The 21,891-nt window shown below is 35.8% G+C and overlaps 1 protein-coding gene across 4 annotated transcripts in view; it reads right to left on the bottom strand.

The window, feature by feature from the left end:
- Nucleotides 1-21,891, bottom strand: part of SMAP1 (small ArfGAP 1) — an 85,277-nt gene that overhangs the window by 28,210 nt on the left and 35,176 nt on the right. For 2 of the 4 annotated variants that reach the window (XM_079330809.1, XM_079330810.1), the window contains exons 5-6: nucleotides 15,321-15,395; nucleotides 11,122-11,202 (exon numbers count right to left, since the gene is read on the bottom strand). In XM_079330809.1, the coding sequence (XP_079186935.1) occupies nucleotides 11,122-11,202; nucleotides 15,321-15,395 (156 nt within the window). The remainder of the gene's footprint in view (nucleotides 1-11,121; nucleotides 11,203-15,320; nucleotides 15,396-21,891) is intronic. The other 2 variants (XM_079330812.1, XM_079330811.1) reach the window with 1 other exon arrangement.

The following is a 21,891-nucleotide window of genomic DNA, read 5'->3' as shown; positions in this document are numbered from 1 at the left end:
TTTAAAGGGGTAGCATACGTAGTGCAGGACATAAGCCACATGATTAATTGCTCTAAAGTAGAAAAATACTACAGTCAGGGAAGACAGAAGTTACTAATCTAAAAATCTCTCCTGCTCTCAAGCAAGATACCAGCCACTGTCAGAAATCTGATTCAACAGCCACCCAGTTCACTTATCTGCTCCCATTTTCCTTCACATTTTTTCCTCAATTTTCCACTTTAATGAAAAATTCACATGAATCTAGAATTCAGTCTGTTTAAAACACATCTGACTACCAATACATTTCTAACTCATATTTCCTACCTTAACTACAAGAAGCCTTATGAAAGCTGAAGATACATCAAGTAATTTTGTGAAAAGCACTTCTAAGTTACTTAAAAGCAATTTCCAGTTTACTCACTAGTGTTCATATACGCCTCTACAGTTACTGAACAAAACCTTTCCTTTGCATACACAGGAATTCTATGCCTTATGCATAAAGCAATTGGATTCCTTCCCTCTTCATTATCTGCTTGCAATAAAACTTGCAGAAGAGCATAAACATTTGAGAATTGCCATATGAGAAAATAATGTTACTAATTTACTGTATCTTGCAATAGGTTTGTAGATATGATTTTTCCTGACACTTATGCTCTAAGTTTAGTCTGTATCCATTTATGACATTACTCACGTAGCCACATCCTAGAATTTTTAAAGAATACTTTTATAGCTTTCATACCTGACCTGAAAATAAGCACAAACTGATCTTTTCATAATATTTAATTTAAATACCATTAAAGATGAAATTTGTTATTTTGTTTACCCTCCTATAAAATACCAGCACTTGTTTTTTCATACTTGCAACTAAAGATGAAGAAATTTAGAAATCAGACTAACTCTTCAGAACTGAGGACACTTTTAGCAAGTGAGGAACTCCAGTTTTGCTTAACTAGCAAAAAAATCAGGAAACCAATGTGCTTTATTGAAACACAAGCAAAACTATGGTGGTATCACTGTGAAGTTGTACAGACTACAGCAACTCCACAATCAAACTTTGATGCAGTTCTAATCAAGAGAAAAACCCTGCATGTCAACAACAAAAAAGCCACCATTCTTATTTATCAAAATAGAATTACCTTGAACTGAACAGCCAAGCCAAGGGGAAAATGTAAATTCATTATTTAAGAGTCTATTGTGATTATTTCAGTGAATCACTCACAGACACTCTCACTCACACTCACCTGGCTAAGCCTATTTAAGGCATTCACATTAAGCAAACAAAAAACCCCAAATTGCCTGTTACTAAATATGATTCTGTACACATGAAGGTCCTTCAGTCAAAACACACACTCAAAGGAAAACTTTTTGAAGTGGTCCTTGATCTACATCTTCATTAGAAAACCTGGATATGTGGATTTCATTAGATTTCACAGTTAGAGCAAGATACTTGAGCAAGATTATGTAAAATGCACTGTATCTTCAGTCATTTGAATTAAAAACTTCATGGCAGAAATAATGGACCCTGCATCATAATCTTATTCCATTAATATGATTTTATCTGGGCCTAGTCTAATACACTAATAATTTCTGTGAAAATGGATTAAGACTATTCCTTTGTTCTTACTTACTGACCAAGCAGTATCAACATTGTATTTTAACTGAATTTAAAATGTTGGCTTAGATCTCATTTACTTTAGTCAATGTATTCCAAGAAGGCTTAAAGCCTTTTGTCTTGTACTTAGCTAAATACTTAGCTCCTTTCTAAAGCATCAGACAATCTCAGAGGCCCTTTTACCTTGCTCAAAATGACATATGAACCATGTAGAAGCACAATTTCCTAAAATTAAGTTGGCTTTCTTTTTACACTTACTGCTGAGATTACAGCAAATGATCAGAGATAAATCCTTATTTTTATATTAATGCATTAAATATGTACAATAACAGCCACACTTGAAATAATAGTTCTATGCATTCAGATTCAAATATATTAAGTTCTTAGAGTGGAAAAGTTCAGATAAGGTCTGAAAAAACAGAAGAAAACTCTTTTTCCTACATTTGATACTTGGAAAAAGCATCAAAAGACAGCAAGATGATTGCTAGGTAATGGACACAACTCTTGTTGTGTAAGTTGAAGCTGAGCTAGGGATGGCAAGACTGCAGAACAGGAGAGGCACACATTCTGAGTGCAGAGGTATTCCAAGTCTTCCAGAGATTCTGGGAGCAAAGATTTGAGCAGAGTTTCCTGCAGCTGTAAATCTTTGAAACTACTGCATTTGAGCACAAAAGCAAGGACCTGTTTACAAGGACAGAAAAGGCAGAGGAAAAGCTGTTTATCAAACCTTTTCCTATTTTGTATTATCTTGTAATGGAACTTGATTTAGATAAAATGGAAGAATTCTGCTTTTAATCCAATAAAACCTGGGGCATGCATCTTATAGAACTCACTATGAAGCAGAAAACCTAGACAAATCCATTTTATAGCTAATCCAGTGTCCTGTTATGAGATCTAAAAATTGGGTTAGGGTCTAAGTGTTGTAACGCATCTCAGTTTGCAAGCTGTGAAATGCAATAAACACGGTTTGTATTTTTATAAGCCTTTTTAAATACACCTTCAGTTTTCAAATCACATATTATGGTTATATGAACTCAGCTTACACATTTCTACTTGACTTCTATTGAGCTCATTAGATTAAAATAATGCAGCTATATTAGTTCCAGTTCCTCATTAAACTATTTTCTTTTATAACTTTCCTTTCAGAAACCTTTCAAGTAATACATAATACAACATCATTGTACTTAATCAGAACTAAAGGGCATTTATTTGTAATTCCTTCTTCATATATTTCCAGACAAGAAAAAGCTGTTTCAGGCACGGCAACTGACTGAGCTCAAAGTAAAAAAACAATTAAAGAAATGCCTTCTATCCCTATTCATGAAGGTATGCTTCTCAGTTTTTTCCTTAACAAAAGTGCTTTTTTTTCCTGAAAAATGTTTTTTACGTGAAACTTCCTTCAATATCAAGACCCTACAACCTTAGCCAGCAATCAGCTCGTACCTTAGAACTTTCCAGGTGCTTGTATTTTACTCACTGGTTAGTCCAATATGAAATGTGCTAGCTGTTAATACAAATGAGTGTGATCACACTATGTCTGTCTCCAGCAGCTGGTGTTACACATGCTGCCTTTGCAAATAGCTGACTTCTAGATACTGGACTCTGCAGGTGCCAACCCTGAAATTCCTTAGGCCTGCAGCCTCTTTCTAGTGGCTAGCACCAGCCTCTTACCACACTCATCTGGTACCTGAACTTGAAGTTTGCAATTGTTTGCTCACACAGAGACAAGGAAGAGACAATGCACTCACGTTCCATAGTTGCAAATAGCACTGGCAAGAATACAGAATAGCCTGCAGAGATCGAGTGAAGGCTCAGACAATCCTACAGCCCAGCAACCTGCCCAGCTACCAGCATGTATGTGACTGCCCCTTTTTATCTACTTTCCCCTGCTTTATCATTGTTACACCCCAATCCACCTTGATTTCTGTACTTCTCTAGTTTGGTCTCTGTCACTAAAACATCCCATAATAAGCTGCGTACAATATTCTCTGTTCCATCTACAAATTCTTTTCTTTCTGCATTCCACAACAAGTCCTATAACCAATCATGCAATCACCCATTATTTGCCTGGTATTCCTGGGAGAGAAATCTTTTTCCTTGACCCATCTCACTACTTTCCTTTGATGTACTAGAAGCTTTTTCCTGATTAGATTACTCCACTTTCGGCTCTCTGTTATTGTTCTTCTGATTCTTACAATCTTTATGTTTTAGTCAGTCTTACAGCATCACACTGAATAGTGTTTCATATAAACAACCTCTGAGTCAGGACATTTTACTCAGTGTTGGATTCATACTCTGTGCTGGTATTGTTTCTGTCATAATCACAAACAGAATACTACAAATACTTTATGGAGTCTAAGCATACTATTTCTCTAGAGATGCATTTGAAAAAGCCTCTCAATTAGCTCCACATAAATTCAATCCTCCCAGTGACAGCTAATCAGACTGAAATAGGCCCACAGGTTAATTTTTTCTTACTTCTGTATCAGCTTGTTGCTTTCTTTAACTACTAGAGAAGTTAGGAGAGAACTGATGAGTACTTTATCATCCTCATGTATACATATATATAATTCTGCTTCACAAATACAGCACTTAGTATGAGGGACAAATGTTTAATAAATACTTATGCATTATTAGCTACACTAGTTTTTTCTGCCAGTCAGGATATTTCTTCCTTAGTTTTGTTCTAATTTCAAAGTTAATTACTTTGAAACAATTACTTTAAAAGCTAAGTAATTTTAACCTATCATATGCAATACCAAAATGGATTTTGCTTTACTTGGGCAAGCTCCATTTTCTTTGTCTTCATCCTTCATATCACCATAATCTTTAACATGAACTATCAATAAGCACTGCAGCCTCCATCTCAAGTGGAAATAAGTCAAGCTTTTTTCTGCTTCTAATCCTCCAGATTAAATAAATGTGAAATTCCTGTGTATTCTGAAATAGAGTATTTAAACCATCCTTACAACATGCAAAAGTCTTTTCTAGCTTTTATCCTCACAGCTTCAAAGCCTTCACAGTTTCAAAGACGCTAAGTTTTAAAACTGGTCCTTCAGAGTGATATTACAAGGCTTCCTGTTTGTTCAGTCATCCATTTCAACATTTATGCTAAAATTCAGCCCAACCTCTTTCATTTACACTAAAATAAACCACTTTTAAACAAAGGGAAAAATACACTGATATCTACTTAGAGTGTAAACTGAGAGTTAAATAGGTAAGACAAAAAATCTGTATGTTCTCTTGAGCAGAAGTCATCCTTGTTACTACACAGTGTAAAATAGACTTTCTGCCTAGAAACAAGACTGCAGTACCTTACTCTGACATGAAGTAGAATATTTTCAAGTTGAGAGACAATACTTGCTGAGCAGAGAGCCAGGACAGATTTATTGTACAATAGTATAATGAATGGCATGCCTGGGGACCAAACGCAAATCTGCACCCTTTTCTTCTAACTGCAGGTACCAATTTTGTAAAGGAAAAATTTCAAGTAAAACTGGAACACAAGCTCACCCAGTTGCAATTCTTTACTCAGCAGAACCAAGAGGCATTAATTGCAGATAGATTAACATTTCTGAGTGATATATGTAAGGAAATTAGCATTAAAAAGCTGCCAGTTATTTGAACAACTAGACAACTGGTAACTTAATTTTACATCATAATTATCATCTGAAAAAAATCTAGTGAGAAACTTGTCCATTTTCTTCAAATTGTGTTGAAAGACCCTGCTCCTTTTTCTTGCTTCAACCCCTACCACAGCTACAGTGCTATTTTCTAACTACCATTGAGTTAACTTTGAGAAGATATAATTATGCAACAGTATGAATGCCAGAGTCATAAAAGGTTCCATGCAACTGTTCTAGTGTCAAAAGCAACTATCAAAATGCAATAAATTCAACAGTCCAAAGAAATACTCATTTTAGCAAAACAGCACACAATACCTATGCCAACTACAAATTTAAACTGGAAGATGGACAAAGTTGTTGCATGACACTGGAAGATTGCTGAAACATCTTTTGGCATATTATTATTATCATCATCGTCATCATCCATTTAAAGCTTAAGTTCATGTTGGAGATTTAGTTTTGCCAGTGACATCTAAAGGAATTTTTAATTAAAAAAAGTCAGTGTCTTTTCAGTGAGATTTGCACATCTGACAGGTTTTCCCACTACACCATTGCCCTATCTTGATGGTAGCACACCAGTGTGAGATTAAGCACGTTCTAGTTTAAGCATGGTAAAGTTAAACAGAACACACAAAAGCACTTGATTGCTTTGCCCATGCTCCAGTACTTGCATTATTTTAGAAAAACAGAAGAAGCCTATTGTTCAAAACAAGATAAGATTATTATTTAGAGCAACATTATTTAAATTAAAGTCTTTCTCCTCTTATCAGCTTCATCTTATCCAATCCTTATTCTCCTTTACATTCAGTTCCATGTTTCAGTACCACTTAGGCAAATGCATTGTGCATTTTGTTCCTGCACATTTGATTGATTGTACACAATCTCCAAACTAGCACTGTAATTTTTATAAACTTTTTAGATGAGATTGTATATTTGCAGTTTTAATCATGCATGGTCTTGTTGTTTCAAATGTCTCAGAATGTCTTTTTTCTAAAGCATCCACCCATGAGTAAGGCTGTTTTAGTACATGCTTGCTTAAATATGTACACTTAATTTTGTTCAATATACAAATAAGCATATGTAATGCTGTCTCAATTGTCTCAAAGCCACCTGGAAAAAAGATGAAGCTTAGCACAAGCTGAAAATGCCATATGATAAGAAGTATTATCCACTGAAACCCAAGGCAGTACTATGTTTCGAACCTGCATGGAGCAAAAGCGCAATGAAGGATGAATTAAAACTAAGCAAACTTCAAAAACCTCTCTGGTAAAAACAGTTTGGCAAGTTAAACAAAGGCAAATTTAACCAAAGCAGCCCCTATTCAAGTTTTTACTCATTTTTTTTTAGATTCTACTGGCATAGAATTGTTAAAAATTGCATTAAAATACTGCTCTGCTGCAGACCAGAGTTGAGAGGATCAAGCCAATACAGCAAACATACAGTGGGCTGAATAAAAAAAGTGATACCTTTCCCAAACGCTGACTCCTTTTCCAACATTAAAAAGATAAAAACAATTCTTTTTTTCTGACAACAAAGAGGTTTCTTTCATTGCTTCTACCTGCAATATCAATTTCTTAATTTCTTTGTCTTCAACTGCAAATATGTAATAAGAGCCATGACAGATTAATTTCATTAAGTAAGCCATTTTTCATGGCAATCCTCAAACAGAAGAAGTCCTTTGTTACCAGCAAAAGGAATGAATATCATAGTTTCAGAAAGAATCTAATTTGATTTGCTTTCCTCCAGACTAGCTTTAAAAACAACCAAAGAACCCAAAATAATCTGATCTCTTCCGTAAGACTGAGAAGGTATGATTAGAAATGTAAAACCAGGCTGGGAGAGGTCCACAGACCATAAAATGCAGACTGAGAGAAGAAGCCTTAAAACTCTTCACCCTTTTTGTGGGGGGTAGGAGGCAGGGAAACAGGTTTCCTTATGTGTTATCACATACTCCTAAATCCTGAACTTTCATTCTGATCTGCTTAGTCTGAATTTAGGAACATAAGGACTAAGAGTATAAATAAGACTATGTATTCAACCAGAGAGCTAAATAGGTTTCTATTTTTCTGTTCCCACGATATACATGACTAGTTTTTTATTACAAGTAATATTTCATTTTATATAAAAATCAAAAGGAAAATATATTTTAAAAAGAAATAAGGCAAACCACACTAAGGCATCTATTGAAAAGTTATTATCAACTGTTCAAGTGATTTAGCAAATTATCAACAATACAGTATTAAAACAAAGGAAACATTTAGAATATTGATAACGGGATTCTGAATTTAAATTATCATTCAGGTCAATATTTGTGAATCCACTCACTCCCACAAGTTAAAAGTAATAACTTAAATCACTTAAATCACTTTCACCAAACACTTAGATCACTTTCACCAAACTGATGTTTAGGAGAACATTAAATATTCTGTAGGCTTTCATTTCTTCCATGTATTCTTACAGTATTACCCAGTTTTAAAGAAGTGAAGAACACTAAACACTATTTGCTCCAACTAATTTCTCCTTGTAAAAAGTTATTAGGATGATAACTTTAAATACTTCGGATAAGCAAATTACATCCCAGAGAAAGAAGGGGGACTGATAGTTCCTCTTGCCTCAATTGTCCAGGCAGGTTGATTTTTGTGAATTTTAAGTGTCTTTGGGGGAAAACAAACACAACATCCTAACAAGCTATGTAAAGTTCTTCCTATTATAAATGAGTATTTGACATATTGTTCTCTCCTGTATGAAGAGGAAAGGCTGCTAGTATGACCTGTCCCCACTTCTGAGGGGTTCTCCAGTATGTTTTAAATGCAAATAAACTGATGTCTGTACCTCTGTAACACAGGCCATCTGGTGCTGCCTGGTACCAGCTGACTGAGAGGCAGCAGCTCACTGTTACTGCCAACTTTAATCTGCCAATTCAGTCTTTGTTTTGGGGAAGAAAAACAGCATTTGATATACTACCTATACTGACCTACTCCTGTCACTTGAAATAACTCTATACAAAATCAAGAGCCAGTTTCAAATTCAAAATGCAATACAATAAAACAAACTAACTCAACAGTGTCATATTGAACTTCAGTTAATCAAGTGTAACTACTGCAGTCCTTCAGAACCATTCATCATCCTGATATGTTCAGCAGAATCAAAAAATCTTTGAGTGTTGATATTAGTTTGCAAATGCACAAGTACTTAGTGGAAAGAAAAATAGTAGTTTATTCTTTATAACCTAACCATTTGACTTTACTGTCCCAGTACAACACAATTTTCTATTAAAGGGGTTTACTTCCATAGCTTAGATGGTCCTCAACATGCAGTATTTTACAGTGAAAACATCACAGTATTTTCATGACATTACTCAACCCATGTGAAACCTCTAAATTAAACAGTGAAGAAAGCTGCACAGCACTGAACCCAAACACTTCCAAAGCATTCAGTGTCACAGACTTAACTGAACTTTCTAATTTTGGATATTAGAAATATTTACCAAGTTTTCTACAAACAGTTTTCCAAATAACTTCTGGGCTGTTAGCACTGCTGCATACCATGTTTTCTTCATTTAAACTTAAGACTACATAAAAAGTTAAAAACTACAAAAATCTTAACATTTAGGCCCTCCAATTTTTTTTTTTTTTTTTTACTCTGGGAGCCTCAATAGCATCATATCTAGTGATGTCTTTTTTATTTCAATTTGTACTGCAGAAGTACATAAACAGACATGTCTTGAAAAAAACTAAACAGTCCTAGTTGCTCTGAAATTCAAGAAGTCATACAGCTCAGTCCAACTTGTCTGTTCTAAACAGTGCAAAGCAAATGCCTTTACAAAATGAAGTATTATTCCTTATACTCTTTGATTGCTTGTGAACAATATTCCTCAGTTCACTCTGCAGTTCTTGTTTATCCTTGGGGCACACAGTCTTCCCAGTTCACACACTGGCCATGTCCTAGGCATGCCCCTGATTGCTCATCCTAAATGATTTTAATGCACCTCATTTCCTTTCAGGGGAAAGCAGGTAAAAGGCAGATGGAGTGCATACAGAGCCTGCTCCAACCTGCTGCATGAAGAATAGCATGGAGCTTACTTAAAGTGCTCCTCTGTGCTCCAAAGAAACTTTACCTAAACTATCTACACAGGTAAAATTTTATTTCAGAAAACTACTATGAGAATGATCCCTTAAAAACCCAAGCTTGAAGAATGTCTTAAATTAAAAAGATGACACACAGATGAGTTCCATATGAGCAGACAACGCTGACACATTAATAATGAAATAAAATATGCTGCAGTACTTCAAACATTTTGCAGCTGTTACAACAACACGATTATCTAATAGAGATATATTTACCAAATTCCACATTTTGTAGAACAAGCATTTAAAATCAAAATACTTCTTTTTATTTGCCTAATCATTAACTGGTAATCCAATGACTTTTCAAATGCAAATCTAATCAGTGGCATTAGAATTGTTTTTTATTTCAAGTGATAGGATAATCCCTCAGCTGTAACTATCTTCTGCTGTCACTTTCCCTCAACCAAATATTCCCAGCCACATAACAAGATTCACATATCCTTTCAAAGGGAAACCCTCTCTCCCAGTTCAGAAGTAGATCTTTGGGCTCTAGAAAGTTAACCTTTCCATACCACAGAAATATTTTTAACCTTTACAATTGAAGTATATTATTATAAGGACCAAAAATAAAAAAATTAACTTGGCTGGACACCCTCATAAAGCTTCAGTAATCAACAATTCTAATGTTTTTATTGTCATCCATAAACTTACTTTAACCTCATACCATATCAACAACAACAGCTCAGCGAAGCTTCACGAATTGTCATAACAAAATCTGCTTCTGCACTAACTTATTCCGAACTTGCTTTCTAATCTAAGAGAAATTATATTTGTATTGGGGAAATCATATTTGTATTTTCCCCCTCCAAGTATACATGTATATATTTTTGTATCTTCTTTCATTATGCAAAATGAAAAAATACTCTATCTGAAAGCTAGAATCATAGTCTGTGAACACATAATGCTTTTCATAATCGTAACACAGCACTGATAGATGGACACTCCAATGCATTCTGCAGATTACACTACCTGAGCATATTCATGGATTCACAAGATTGAAGAGACAATATCTGTATTAAAAGAAATTAATACATTTAATACTAAAATTACCTATTTCATTTTTGTTTAGTATTAACTCTCTGCAGAAGTGCACATGAAATTTTAATTGCACCTACACTGCTAAGGCTGCTCATTATGCTTTGACAAAGCTGTGGAAAGAAGCACCCTTAAGCTGCTTGCTTGTCATGCTTTGTGACATGATATTAGTTGCAAATATTCAAGTTACTTAGAGTTAGTAACTAAATTCTACAGATTATACATTCATGTTTAGAATGGATTCATTTATCAAAGACAGCATTAGATGATAATACAGGACTCAATATAACTGACAATTTCCTATGCAAGAATAGTAGTGGTTCATGACCCTGAGGTTAGCTCAGCTGGTGAGAGCAGGGTGCCACCAAAACCAAGACTGGGGGTTCAACCCCCATATGGGCTGTGTACTTAACAGCTGGCCTTGGTAATCCTTGTGGGTCCCCCCTTCCACCTCAAGGTTCTTCTGTGATATTAAAAAACCTTAATGAGATTTATGGTCTGAGCCTAAACTTTAACAAAGCTTAACCCATTTTCCTCTTCTCCTAAACACATTCCTCATTATATGGTCAACCAACCTTTGCATGCAAGTAAAAGCACAAACAATTTACACAGATTAACCAGATTACAACTCATATACAGATATATACACACACACACATTAATTTTTTTCCCCAAATCTCTGAACATATCTAATATTATGTGCCATTTTTAAATAACTGGAAAAAAGAGAAACTCTTATTACCTTTTCAGCTGTCAACTGTTTTGATGGTTTTTCTGATTCTCTCTCTTTCTTTTTCTCTTCTTTCTTTTTTTCTTTTTCCTTCTGCAAAAAGAAAAAGCATTTCACTAGTAACTAATTTGCAAACATATTGAATGTCTACAGCCATACAGACTATAAACAGATATTTTCAGTTATTCCCTTTTAAATCAGAGTTTATGCTTCTATCTGCTCTCCTTCCAGACGGACTCATTTTCCTCAAATACTAATACTAAAAATACTGTGACTTTTAGATTAAATTCAAGAAATTCCCTTTTCACCTGTTCAACTGCTTTTGTTAATAAGCAGACAGAAAAAGAACCAGTATTGCTTCTCCTAAGCTAAACAGAGCTGAAGAGAAAAAAACATGTACAAGTGTAAGTATCTCCTTTAGCTCTGTCATTGAGGGTGGATGTCAGCTGCTTTGACCAAACAACTAGACTAAGGTAAATTGCACACTACTTCCTGCAAAAAGGGACTAATTTTAAAAGCGAATCTAGAAGTCTTAAAAAATACTTCTGAACATAAAAATATTGCCTTGGCCCATCTGACAGGCTAGCTGAGTCATGAGACATTATGTTGTTCCAGAATGTGAAAATATAAAGAGCCCTTTACTTTGAATGCACCATAACGACACCACAGAAATTTCTTCATTTTAGCTTTTAATGAATGAATGTGCCAAAATTACTGACCCATCTGACTGAAGCAAAGCATAAAATATTCCTTAAGCAATAACATGAAGAAGATACAGATTTTCTAGGTCAGCAATTGCTTTGACAAAGTGCCTGCCTGCATTTACCTCCTACAACTACAGCATAGTACTAGTGAGTATATTTGAACACTAAATGGATGAAACAAGAGTTTTCCATCTGTAATAAAGACAATGAAACAGTAGCTCCTAAATGTTCTTTTAGCCATTAGACTTGTACCCATTTGTTCAAAGCTTCGAAACATCCTTGTATCAGAAAACACTACTTTTTATAAATTTCCCAATATTAGGAGGAAAGTTGAGATGCTACATCTGCCCATGCAGCTCCAGTATTAAAAATAAAACAGTTAATAGTTTAGGTCAATAAGGAATGTGGTTTGTGGTTTTTTCCTTCTTGTTTTTTAACATTCAGTATATATATGCTAATTTTTTTATAACATGGCATTTACTTAATATAATTCTAACACTCAGATGAAGTTTTTTGTCTCTTTTTGTTTGGGTTTTTTTTGGAGGTGACTGGGCACATGGGGATCCAAGTAACACATTTTTCAAAACTTCCAGTAATCCATTTTCAAACCTTTCACCAATTTACCAGATGGATGGGGGCTACTCAAGTCCCAACTAAACCATGTGAATTATTTCATAAGGCATTAACCTGAACACTCAGCTCCTGGAAAATCAGACTATCACACCAAGGAACAACTTACAAGTAATGAAAGTAATGACCATAGTCATGAAATGCCAGTAGGGGAATTTGGAACATCTGTTTTGATGAAAAGAAACAGAGAGTAACTTAAATTTCAGTGAATATAAGAACACAGATGTGAACAAGTGGTCCAAACTAGAGGCCTTGCCAATACTGTATCTTAGCTGTGGTAGTGCAAGGTATTCAAGAAATGTCTGTATCACATGGACAAGTATAGAGCAGTACTTTATTTTGAGGTCACATAATAACCTGAGACTTGCAGTGTTATTGAACTAGGATTACAAATGCATAGCCATGCCTTTCAATGAAGCTCAGCCTTTCTTCCACTACCGCTTCAATGACCCTGGTACCAACCTGCATTGTAATATACAGACAAGTTACACTGTCAGAGTAACAACTTTTCGAAAACTCTTTCACTTTTTGTTCCCACATCCCACTCCAACCTTCCCAAGTTCAATAATTTAAATAAACATAATCTCTTCTTGCATGGAAACTAGACAACTGCACCAAAAGAAGTGTGACCAGCAGGTCAAGGGACATGATTCTCCTCCTCTCTCTGCTCTGACAGACCCACCCTCTGCAGCTGGGGCCCCCAACATCAGAAGGACATGGATGCACTGCAGCCCAGAGAAGGGCCACAAAAATGAATGGGGGCTGGAGCACCTCTCTCTGAAGACAGGCTGAAAAAATTAGGGTTGTCTGGAGAAGAAAGAAGACTCCAGGGACATGTTATAGCAGTCTTCCTATAATAGCACCTAAAGGAGGCTTCAGGAACAATGGGTAAGGACCCCACCAGGACAATGACAGAACAGGGAATGGCTGTAAACTGAAAGAGGGAAGGTTTAGATAGATACTAGGAAGAAATTCTTTACTGTGAGGATGATGAGGAACCAGAACAGACTGCCCAAGGAGGCTGTGTTTCCCCTATATCTGGATGTCAATTTGGATGGAGTTTTGAGCAATGTGGTCTACTGGATGGTGTGTGCCCCTGTTCATAGCAGGGGTTGGAACTACATGATCTTTAAGGGCCCTTCCAACCAAACCATTCTATGACTCCACAATTCTATGATCTGATTCCTCTCCTCCTGGGAAAGGTGGTTTGAAGAGTCATGTAAGTACTCTTACTTTTCAATCACAGTACCTTAAATTTCCTTCAATACATTTAAGTGAAAGCAGAGTTAAAGTTTCTGCATTTTTTCAGTATGTCCTGATTTCCAATTTGACTTCAGCATTTTTTAAAGTATGTTTTGTCAAAGAAACCCTTCTTCTGGAGTACATCTGGAAACATTTATTTTTCAAGACTTCAAGAACAAGAAGGGTTTGCAGCAAGTTTCATATAGCAAACACTCCATAAAGGTGACTAAATATAAATATATGCCTTTTGTTGCCCTTAATAAATCTCTGAAAGCTTAAAAGTGAATATATTAAGACTTAAAATAAACTGTTCTCCCGTGTTTCTATCTCCACACCTCACAGAGTCAACAGAAACAGTCTTGATTCCCAGCAACTTTATTTTCATTAATTTAATTTTCACTGTGGACTTGAAAACTCACAAGCCCTTCATCTTCACACTTCCTGATTTCAATATTCAAGCTTTCTGTCTCAGCTCCATTAGATAAAAACTAATTCAGACTAAATAAAAACATTTCTCAAATGTTGCATTCATGCCAGAACTTCAACTCAAGTGTTTCATTACTTGCAAAAGCAGTCAAAAAGCACTATGAAGATAATAAAATTAAATTGACTTTATTAAATTGGTCTTAAATTCTAACCAAAGATTATTAATTTTTTTCCAAGTTCTATTTCTTATAACATGGCATACTAGCTACACAGAAGAACTTTCAAATGTGAATACACCAATAGAAATGGACAAGAAAGTAAAGGCAAGTTTTATTCTTGGTGGCTGCTGCTACTCCTGGTACAACTTCAAACACTTCAACAAGGCTTGTGGTCTTAGTCCATGACACTGTCATTTAAATTTTAATTAATGTTTAAATATAGCTGAACCAAAATAATTTATAACTTCTATCCAAATTTTCTGTATTTAAAAGGAAAAAGCTTGATTTATGTTCACATCATAAATTATTCAATATACTGTAGAGTCTCAATTTAAAGTGAAGTATCCAAAAGAACCTAACACTGGACATTCACATTCTAAAAATGCATTTTATTTTTTTTCCAAATTATGACATTTACTGAAAGTTGACATAAATGATGCCTCATCTTTGATGCCCACTTGCTTGTGTGTTATGTTTTTCAAAGATCCATCTAAACAGTAAATGTGTTAGCATACACACATATCCCAGCCAAAAGAGATATTAAAACCAGTATGAGTCAAATTAATTCTGTATTTATCTCCAAGGAGAATGAAGTAAATGGATGGAACAATACTGATAATTTAGAATCTGTAACAAGCAAGCAATACAAAAAAATATATCAGAAATCATACCTGATGAGACAGGACAGTGTCATTCATGCCCATTAGCTGGGAATTAAGTGGGTTTTCCACAGTTTTGTGACAATAAAACAGACAAGAACCAGAATTTTGGCATATAAACACCAAGAGGTAACAACCACACATATACTTTGCAGTTGTACTGGCTCTTTTCATTTAGCCAGTCCAAGAAAAAAGGAGAGACATATTTCAAATGTGTGAAGTATTAACAGCAAGTCAACCTCTCAAGTGACCTCAGTAAAATTACTCCATAGAGATGTAAACATTTGTGCAAAGCAGTAACCTGATAAGAGTTACACCCAAAAACAATATACCTCTGCTTTGCTCTTCTCAGCAGCAGCTTGCAGAGAAGGAGAAGATGCCAAAGGCTGAGCAGCATCAGATGATATCTGTACAAAACAAGAGGAAAGAAACGAGAAAGAAAATAAGCAAGAACAGCTGGGAAGGGAGGCAGAAGAGGCCGCTAAGAGACATGATTTTAATTCCTTTTTTTTCCCCAATAATCTCGGTGGTAGCAGATACACAGCATAGAAGAAACATAAAGAAGAGACAAAGAGTTGTGGGTTTTTCCTGAGTACAAGGAAATTTTTTAAAGGAAATTTTTCAGGTAGGAAAATGTGACTTATAATGAAATTCACTAGGACAGAATGTAAGAAAATGAACCTGGATAAGATCATATCAAAGCCCTAAGAAAAATAATTAGGTTTCATCTATTGTTTAATTTTTATCCAGTGTAACTACTGAAATATTAATGTCCTGAAGCATGAAGGCAGACTGTCCCAGAGGATGGGGAGAGAAAAGAGTGCCTTTGTTCTTGTTCAATGTAACAGAATATTTTTATTAAGAGGAATTCAAACTAACTCTGAAAGTTATACATTAATTAAAGTTCTAATTAACTTTTCTCTAAGAGCACTCCAAGTACATAAAGAGCTTAGGGTTAATATAAAGCCACATCTTAGCAGCAGGTTGAAGGATCAGAAAAGTGACACTTCTTTTCTAGGAACTGGTATGTAAAATTGCTATTAACACCACTAAACTTCCAGAATTCTCCAAAAGATGTAAGTTAAATATGCAACACATACAGTTTGCTGAAAAAAATAGAATTTCTCTAAAGGCATTTTCATACATCTTCCTATCCAAATTTTATGCATAGCTGATCACTTTAATGGAAACATTATCTTTCTATTCCCCTTATTATAAAAATGCAACTAAAATACATTTTCCAAATGTATAGAAGATCTTCAGAGGTATAAAGCTGACACTTCTACATTGTTTTGTATCACCTCTATTATACAGAAGGAAAATTTAGAAATAAATGAAGCTATAATAGAGTAGGTCATTATGTTGGACCAAAATAAGCAATTTAAATGACACGTTTTTACCTAGTTAAAAAAAAATAGCATGCACTAAATGGAAACTGAAAGCTGATAAAAATCCTCATCATATCTCATGTCTAAATACCCCATAATTTCTGTAAGAAATTCCTACCAATTTCTTTACTTATACAGCTGGAATATTCATGGAATTTATATATTTAGTATTTTTACAAAGTCAGAAACTATGTCTATGCTGGAGGAAAAATATTTATAAGGTTTAATTTTAAAACCAAATTTTACCTGCAGAAATATGAAACAGAATTCTTATGTCTAAATTTACTGTTTTAAAATCCTTGGGTTGTTAGCAGAGTTATGGATACACCTGCTGCAATGATGCAGTTTTGCAAACAGTAGCATTCTGTTGCTATAGGAACATTGGAATCCTATTTATTCCAACTGCACCATATTGTAACCAAATAATGTTGGAAAAATTATTAGCTAACTACACAATATATCAAACTATGTACTCGAACATTATGCTCCTTATTGAGCTTTCAATTAGATATAAAAGTGTAAAATTCTGATAATGAATCATCTTAAGTATACTTTCAACCTGCTAACAAGTGGGATTTTTGGTTTGTATTTGGAGGTTTTTTCATTCTTTTGTATGCTTCAGATTTTAGGAGAATTTAAGCTTGATAGCTCTCACAGGTGAACAGCAGGTGACAGCTACTTGCCACACAGAAGAAGGAAAGCAAAATTTCATTTGGGAGTAAGGGAGAAAATCAGCACTGTAGGTGTTTGTCAATTTCCATCCTCCCATAATAGCTCTCAATCTTCAAATCCTCTTCATAATATAAAGGATTATCTAACCTAGAAGAAGACAATCCTATGAAGGCCTGAAGGCAATTATTATAGTTTTGCCAATCAAGTAATGGAATCATAGAACCAATGAAGAAGTGTCATGCAAGCTATAAGCATGAGACAGAGTGAAAAGCAGTCGCTGTTTAGCCTTGGATATGGAACAAGATTTACAAGTTGAGAAATGCTCAAGCATAATATTTAAAGACAATCAACAGCACTACAAAAGAGAGCACTTGAAAGCACACTTTACACATGCAAATATTCAGCTAAGCAAGGGAACAAAAGACATATGACTGAAGCTAATCTTTAAGAGAAAACACATTACAATGTATAAAGAACAGATTAAGTTTATATAATGAAAGCAACAGTACAAGGTTGAGCTGCTGAACAGCTTTATCATCACTGCATCGTGTTGAATTTGTTATCTACCAGAAAGCTGAATGAAAAAAATCAAACCAAACTGAGTGGCTAGACAAAGCTAAACAGGTAAATATTGTCAACTTAGAATTTTGCAAAGACTTTGACTTCCATTTTCCAGAGCATTCTCCTGGAGGAAGTTGCTGCTCAGGACTTAAACAGGTACACTATTCTCACACGGGCTGGGTGGCCAGGCCCAGAGAGCAGCAGTGAATGAAGTCACAACCAACGAGTGGGGCTCCCCATGGTTTAGTATTGGGGCCAGGATATATCTTTAATATCTTTCTTTACCCAGGATCTGGATGAGGGGATGGAGTGCATCATCATTCAGTTTACAGATTTCACCAAGCTGGGCAGGATGTTGATCTCCTGAAGGACAGGAAGGCTCCACAGAGGGATCTGGACAAGCTGCATCAATGGCCTGAGGCCAATAGTATAAGATTCAACACGGTGAAGTCCCAGGTCTTGCACTTAGGACTCCTGGGGATGAGTGACTGGAAAACTGCCCTGGGAGTAAAGGATCTGGCGATGCTGGCTGACAGCCACCTAAATTTCTCCATCAAAATCCAAAAGCAATTTCCAACCCTATTCCAGAATCCAAGTGAAAAAGCATACACTGATCTACTCTGACAACACATTTGCATTATGCTCTGGAAAGCAGTCAACTAAAGACATCTTTGATTACTGGCACCTTAAAGTATCAAACAAAATCAGACCTCTGTAACTAACATTAAGTACCGCTAGAAAAAGAATAAAGTTGGGTGATTGTGTGTATTATCAATGTACTGCAGAATTACAACTAGCATATGAATACATCATTTTAACTTAGGAGTATTTACACCTTTTGATTAAGAAATTATTTCCAAATTGCCTTAAACAAAATAATGGCAAGGAGCTGTTTCTTAAGTTTTCACATTTCTCATTTTTCCACAAAATTTTGATCACATTTCCGACCAGAAGACTGCAATCATTTAATTTTTAGCAATTCTTGAATCTCCTTCCATTGTTTGTGTTTTGTGACTCCTTTTTAGAAAGACTATACAACAAAAATAACCATTTTGCATAAGGAAATTCAACACTCTCTTTAAAGCATCTGGTACCTTTAGTGCTGAGCAGGAAATTACATACATGCACAACAGTACTGTAAGATTTCAGTTTCACCTGTGCTCTGAGAAACCCTTTGGTGCATAAAAAAATATAAGATCAGAAAAGAAAGAATCTGCAGATTTACAGTATTAGTCTCGTTCCCAGCACCTTTTACATGCAAATGTGTTACCTGTCCCCATTTTCCTCCCCATTATCCTTAACAGATAAAACACTTCTGTATTATCTGTTAAGTTACTGCTTAGTGGTGGCACTACTCAAATACATGCAAAGTTAGCAGTAGTTGGCCCAATGTCTTGGTGTAGTCTGTTGACCAGACTACTATACCAAGTAAAAAAAGTAAGCTTTAAAAAAGAACTAAATGAAGTTATCAGAAAACATAACATACAAAAACTAAGAATGATTTTACTTCAGCTTGTACTGACAATTTTTTGATGCTACATAACAGTCATACAAACACTATTGGTCATTAAGGTGTAAGTACATAATCAAGTTTTCACCTGGTTTTATTTGTAGTTTTTCCAAAATCCTACACTGATGTCAATATTTAGCCTTTCATTAACAAGGATTCAAGCTGAAGCTTTATAAGCCTACACTAAGCTTCCATTTTAATATGAAATGCAGGGTGCTAGCACATGGAAGATTCAAGACATTAAAGAATGAGCGTTTTATCAAACCACTCAGGAAGTTCACAGTTGAATCAAATAATACAAAAGTGCCCTCGAGTGGCCAGTTCATACACATGCAATATGCAGGGAAATAGACTAAATGAAGAGGACTATTCTGCTTTCATTTTACAGGTTTTAAGTTTAGCTGCTACATATGTTTTTTCTTATTTCAGCAGACTTTTGACTTTACCACTATGTATCTCCAACAAATGTTGACAATACTAAAATCAGTAATTTATCCTAACGTAGCAATTATAGACTGCTAGTAGATGGATATAAACACACAAATCAATTGCTAGACATTTTTAAAAGAAATCTATTCTTGAAATACTGGAAGGAACATAAGAATACTAATGCACTATTAGCAATATTTACCTATGAAGTTTTGGAATTTCTTAAGGGTAACTGGCAAGGCATGTTTTAAACTACTAAAATGTTTCCCTGTGATGGTTTTGGTTGGGGTAGAGCTAATTTTCTTCACAGTGGCTGGCATGAGGTTGTGTTTTGGATTTGTGCTGAACATGGGGTTGATTAATTATAGAAATGTTTTGCTATTGCTGAGCGGGGCTTGCACAGAGCCAAAGCCTTTTCTGCTTTTTGCACTGCCAGTCTGGTGAGGAAGTTGGAGGTGCATAGAAAGTTGGGAGGAGACACAGCCCAGACAGGTGACCCAAACTGACCAAAGGGATATTCCAGAACGTGTGACATCATGCTAGGTATGTAATGTGTAGGGAAGAAGGATGAAGGAGGATATTTAGAGTGATGTTATGTCTTCCCAAGTCACCATTACACATGAGATGGCTGAACACCCATCTGCCCTTGAGAAGCAGTGAATTAATTCCTTGTTTTGCTTTGCTTCACTTGTGTACACAGCTTTTATCTTCCCTATTCAGGTGTCTTTATCTCAACCCACAAGTTTTCTGGCTTTTACCCTTTTCAATTCTCTTCCCAACCCTGCTGGTGGCAGAGTGAGCAAACAGCTCCATAGCACTTGGCTGCTGACTGGGGTGAAACCACAACACTCCCCTATTCTATGCTGTAACACTGGACACCCATAAGAGAAATTCAGTCCTGTGTTTCACAAAACAGAGCAGTAGTTGGCCATGAAAGAAGCCAGTACTGCTCTTCTGTCAATACTGTGAACACACTCAGCACACCTCTATCTCTTCAGAGTTACCATCCTAATTACAGGAATAGACAAAGCTTTTACATAAGCCAGTTGTAGTTCTGAACACATGCAGAGCTATGGACATTTGCCACATTTACATCAAACAGATGCAATTATACACTGTTCTGGGAAAATACAGATATATTTTATAGACTTAAAATCAAATTATTTTTTCCCAGCTCTAACCCAGAACATCTACAGCTAGTGTTGCCCACTATTTTTTAAATTATTTATCTTCTCCTTTCAATAACCACCTCTGTGAGATACTGCAGAGAATCACCATGGCTTAGTTAAATGTTGACACTGGATAAACAAAACAGATGCTTTTACTCTCTTACTGATTTGCCCTCCATTTCTCCTGTCCAGTCTAACCAGTGTTTTCTGCATTTGTTCCAGGGAAAATTGTCTTTAGTGAGAAATTCCCTGAACTTCAGAACAACACCTTCTCTTCTCCTTAGTGGCATGTTCTGCTGCATGCAAGATCATTTACATTTTCATGATCCATGTTAAACTGGCAAGGTATTCACTAGAGATTTTCTCTTTGGCAAAGTTTTGTTTACTTGGACATAGGAACTTGTAGCTATGTGGTCCTTGGACATCATCCATCGTTCGTGTCCAAGGTCCTATGTGTGAAGTACTCCTTGATGTACTTATGGAAGTGGGGAAAAAGGATCCTGTATGTGGCACGTACTGGGAATACAGCTGGCTTACTGAAAATCCAGTCTAGCTTCTCCAACTCCTTCATGTATTCCACTGCTTGGCAATGTGCAGCTGAAGGGCTGTCACTTGTGGTACACCCAGGCACTGATACTAGGGCAAACACTATTTAACTTCTCCAGGATTGAGCTGTGCAGTGGGGAAGAGTACAGGCTTGCAAAAAGTGGAAAAGTGGTTCATGCACTGTATAGGTGTACTGCCATTCAGAGTACCACTGACAGGATGGGAAGCACCTGATGATCTGAGGAAAGTGCCAAGTCTCACACCATGCACCAGTATGGGTTCAGTAGCAAGTGGATGGAAAGCAGATTTATGGAAAAGGATGTGGAGGTCATGGTTGACAAGCTGGACACCAGCTTGCACCATGGCTAATTCTGGGCTCACAAGTACAACAGAGACAAGGGCACATGAAGTAAGCCCACCTAATATGATTAAAAGACTGGAGTACCTTTCAGACAAGGAAAGGCTTAGTGAGTTCAGATTGCTTAGTCTGGGGAAAAGCAAACTGGGAGGTGGAGAATGAGCAGGGAACAATGATTAAGGCAGACAGACTGTGGCCTGTGACATCCAGAAACAGGACCAAAAGGCACTGAACATAAACTGAAAGTCAGGAAACTCCACTGAAACATAA

Source organism: Erithacus rubecula (genome assembly GCF_903797595.1).
Source record: "Erithacus rubecula genome assembly, chromosome: 2".
Classification (NCBI taxonomy): domain Eukaryota; kingdom Metazoa; phylum Chordata; class Aves; order Passeriformes; family Muscicapidae; genus Erithacus; species Erithacus rubecula.
Note: the sequence above shows the minus strand (reverse complement) of the source record. Positions and strands in the feature narration are given on the sequence as shown.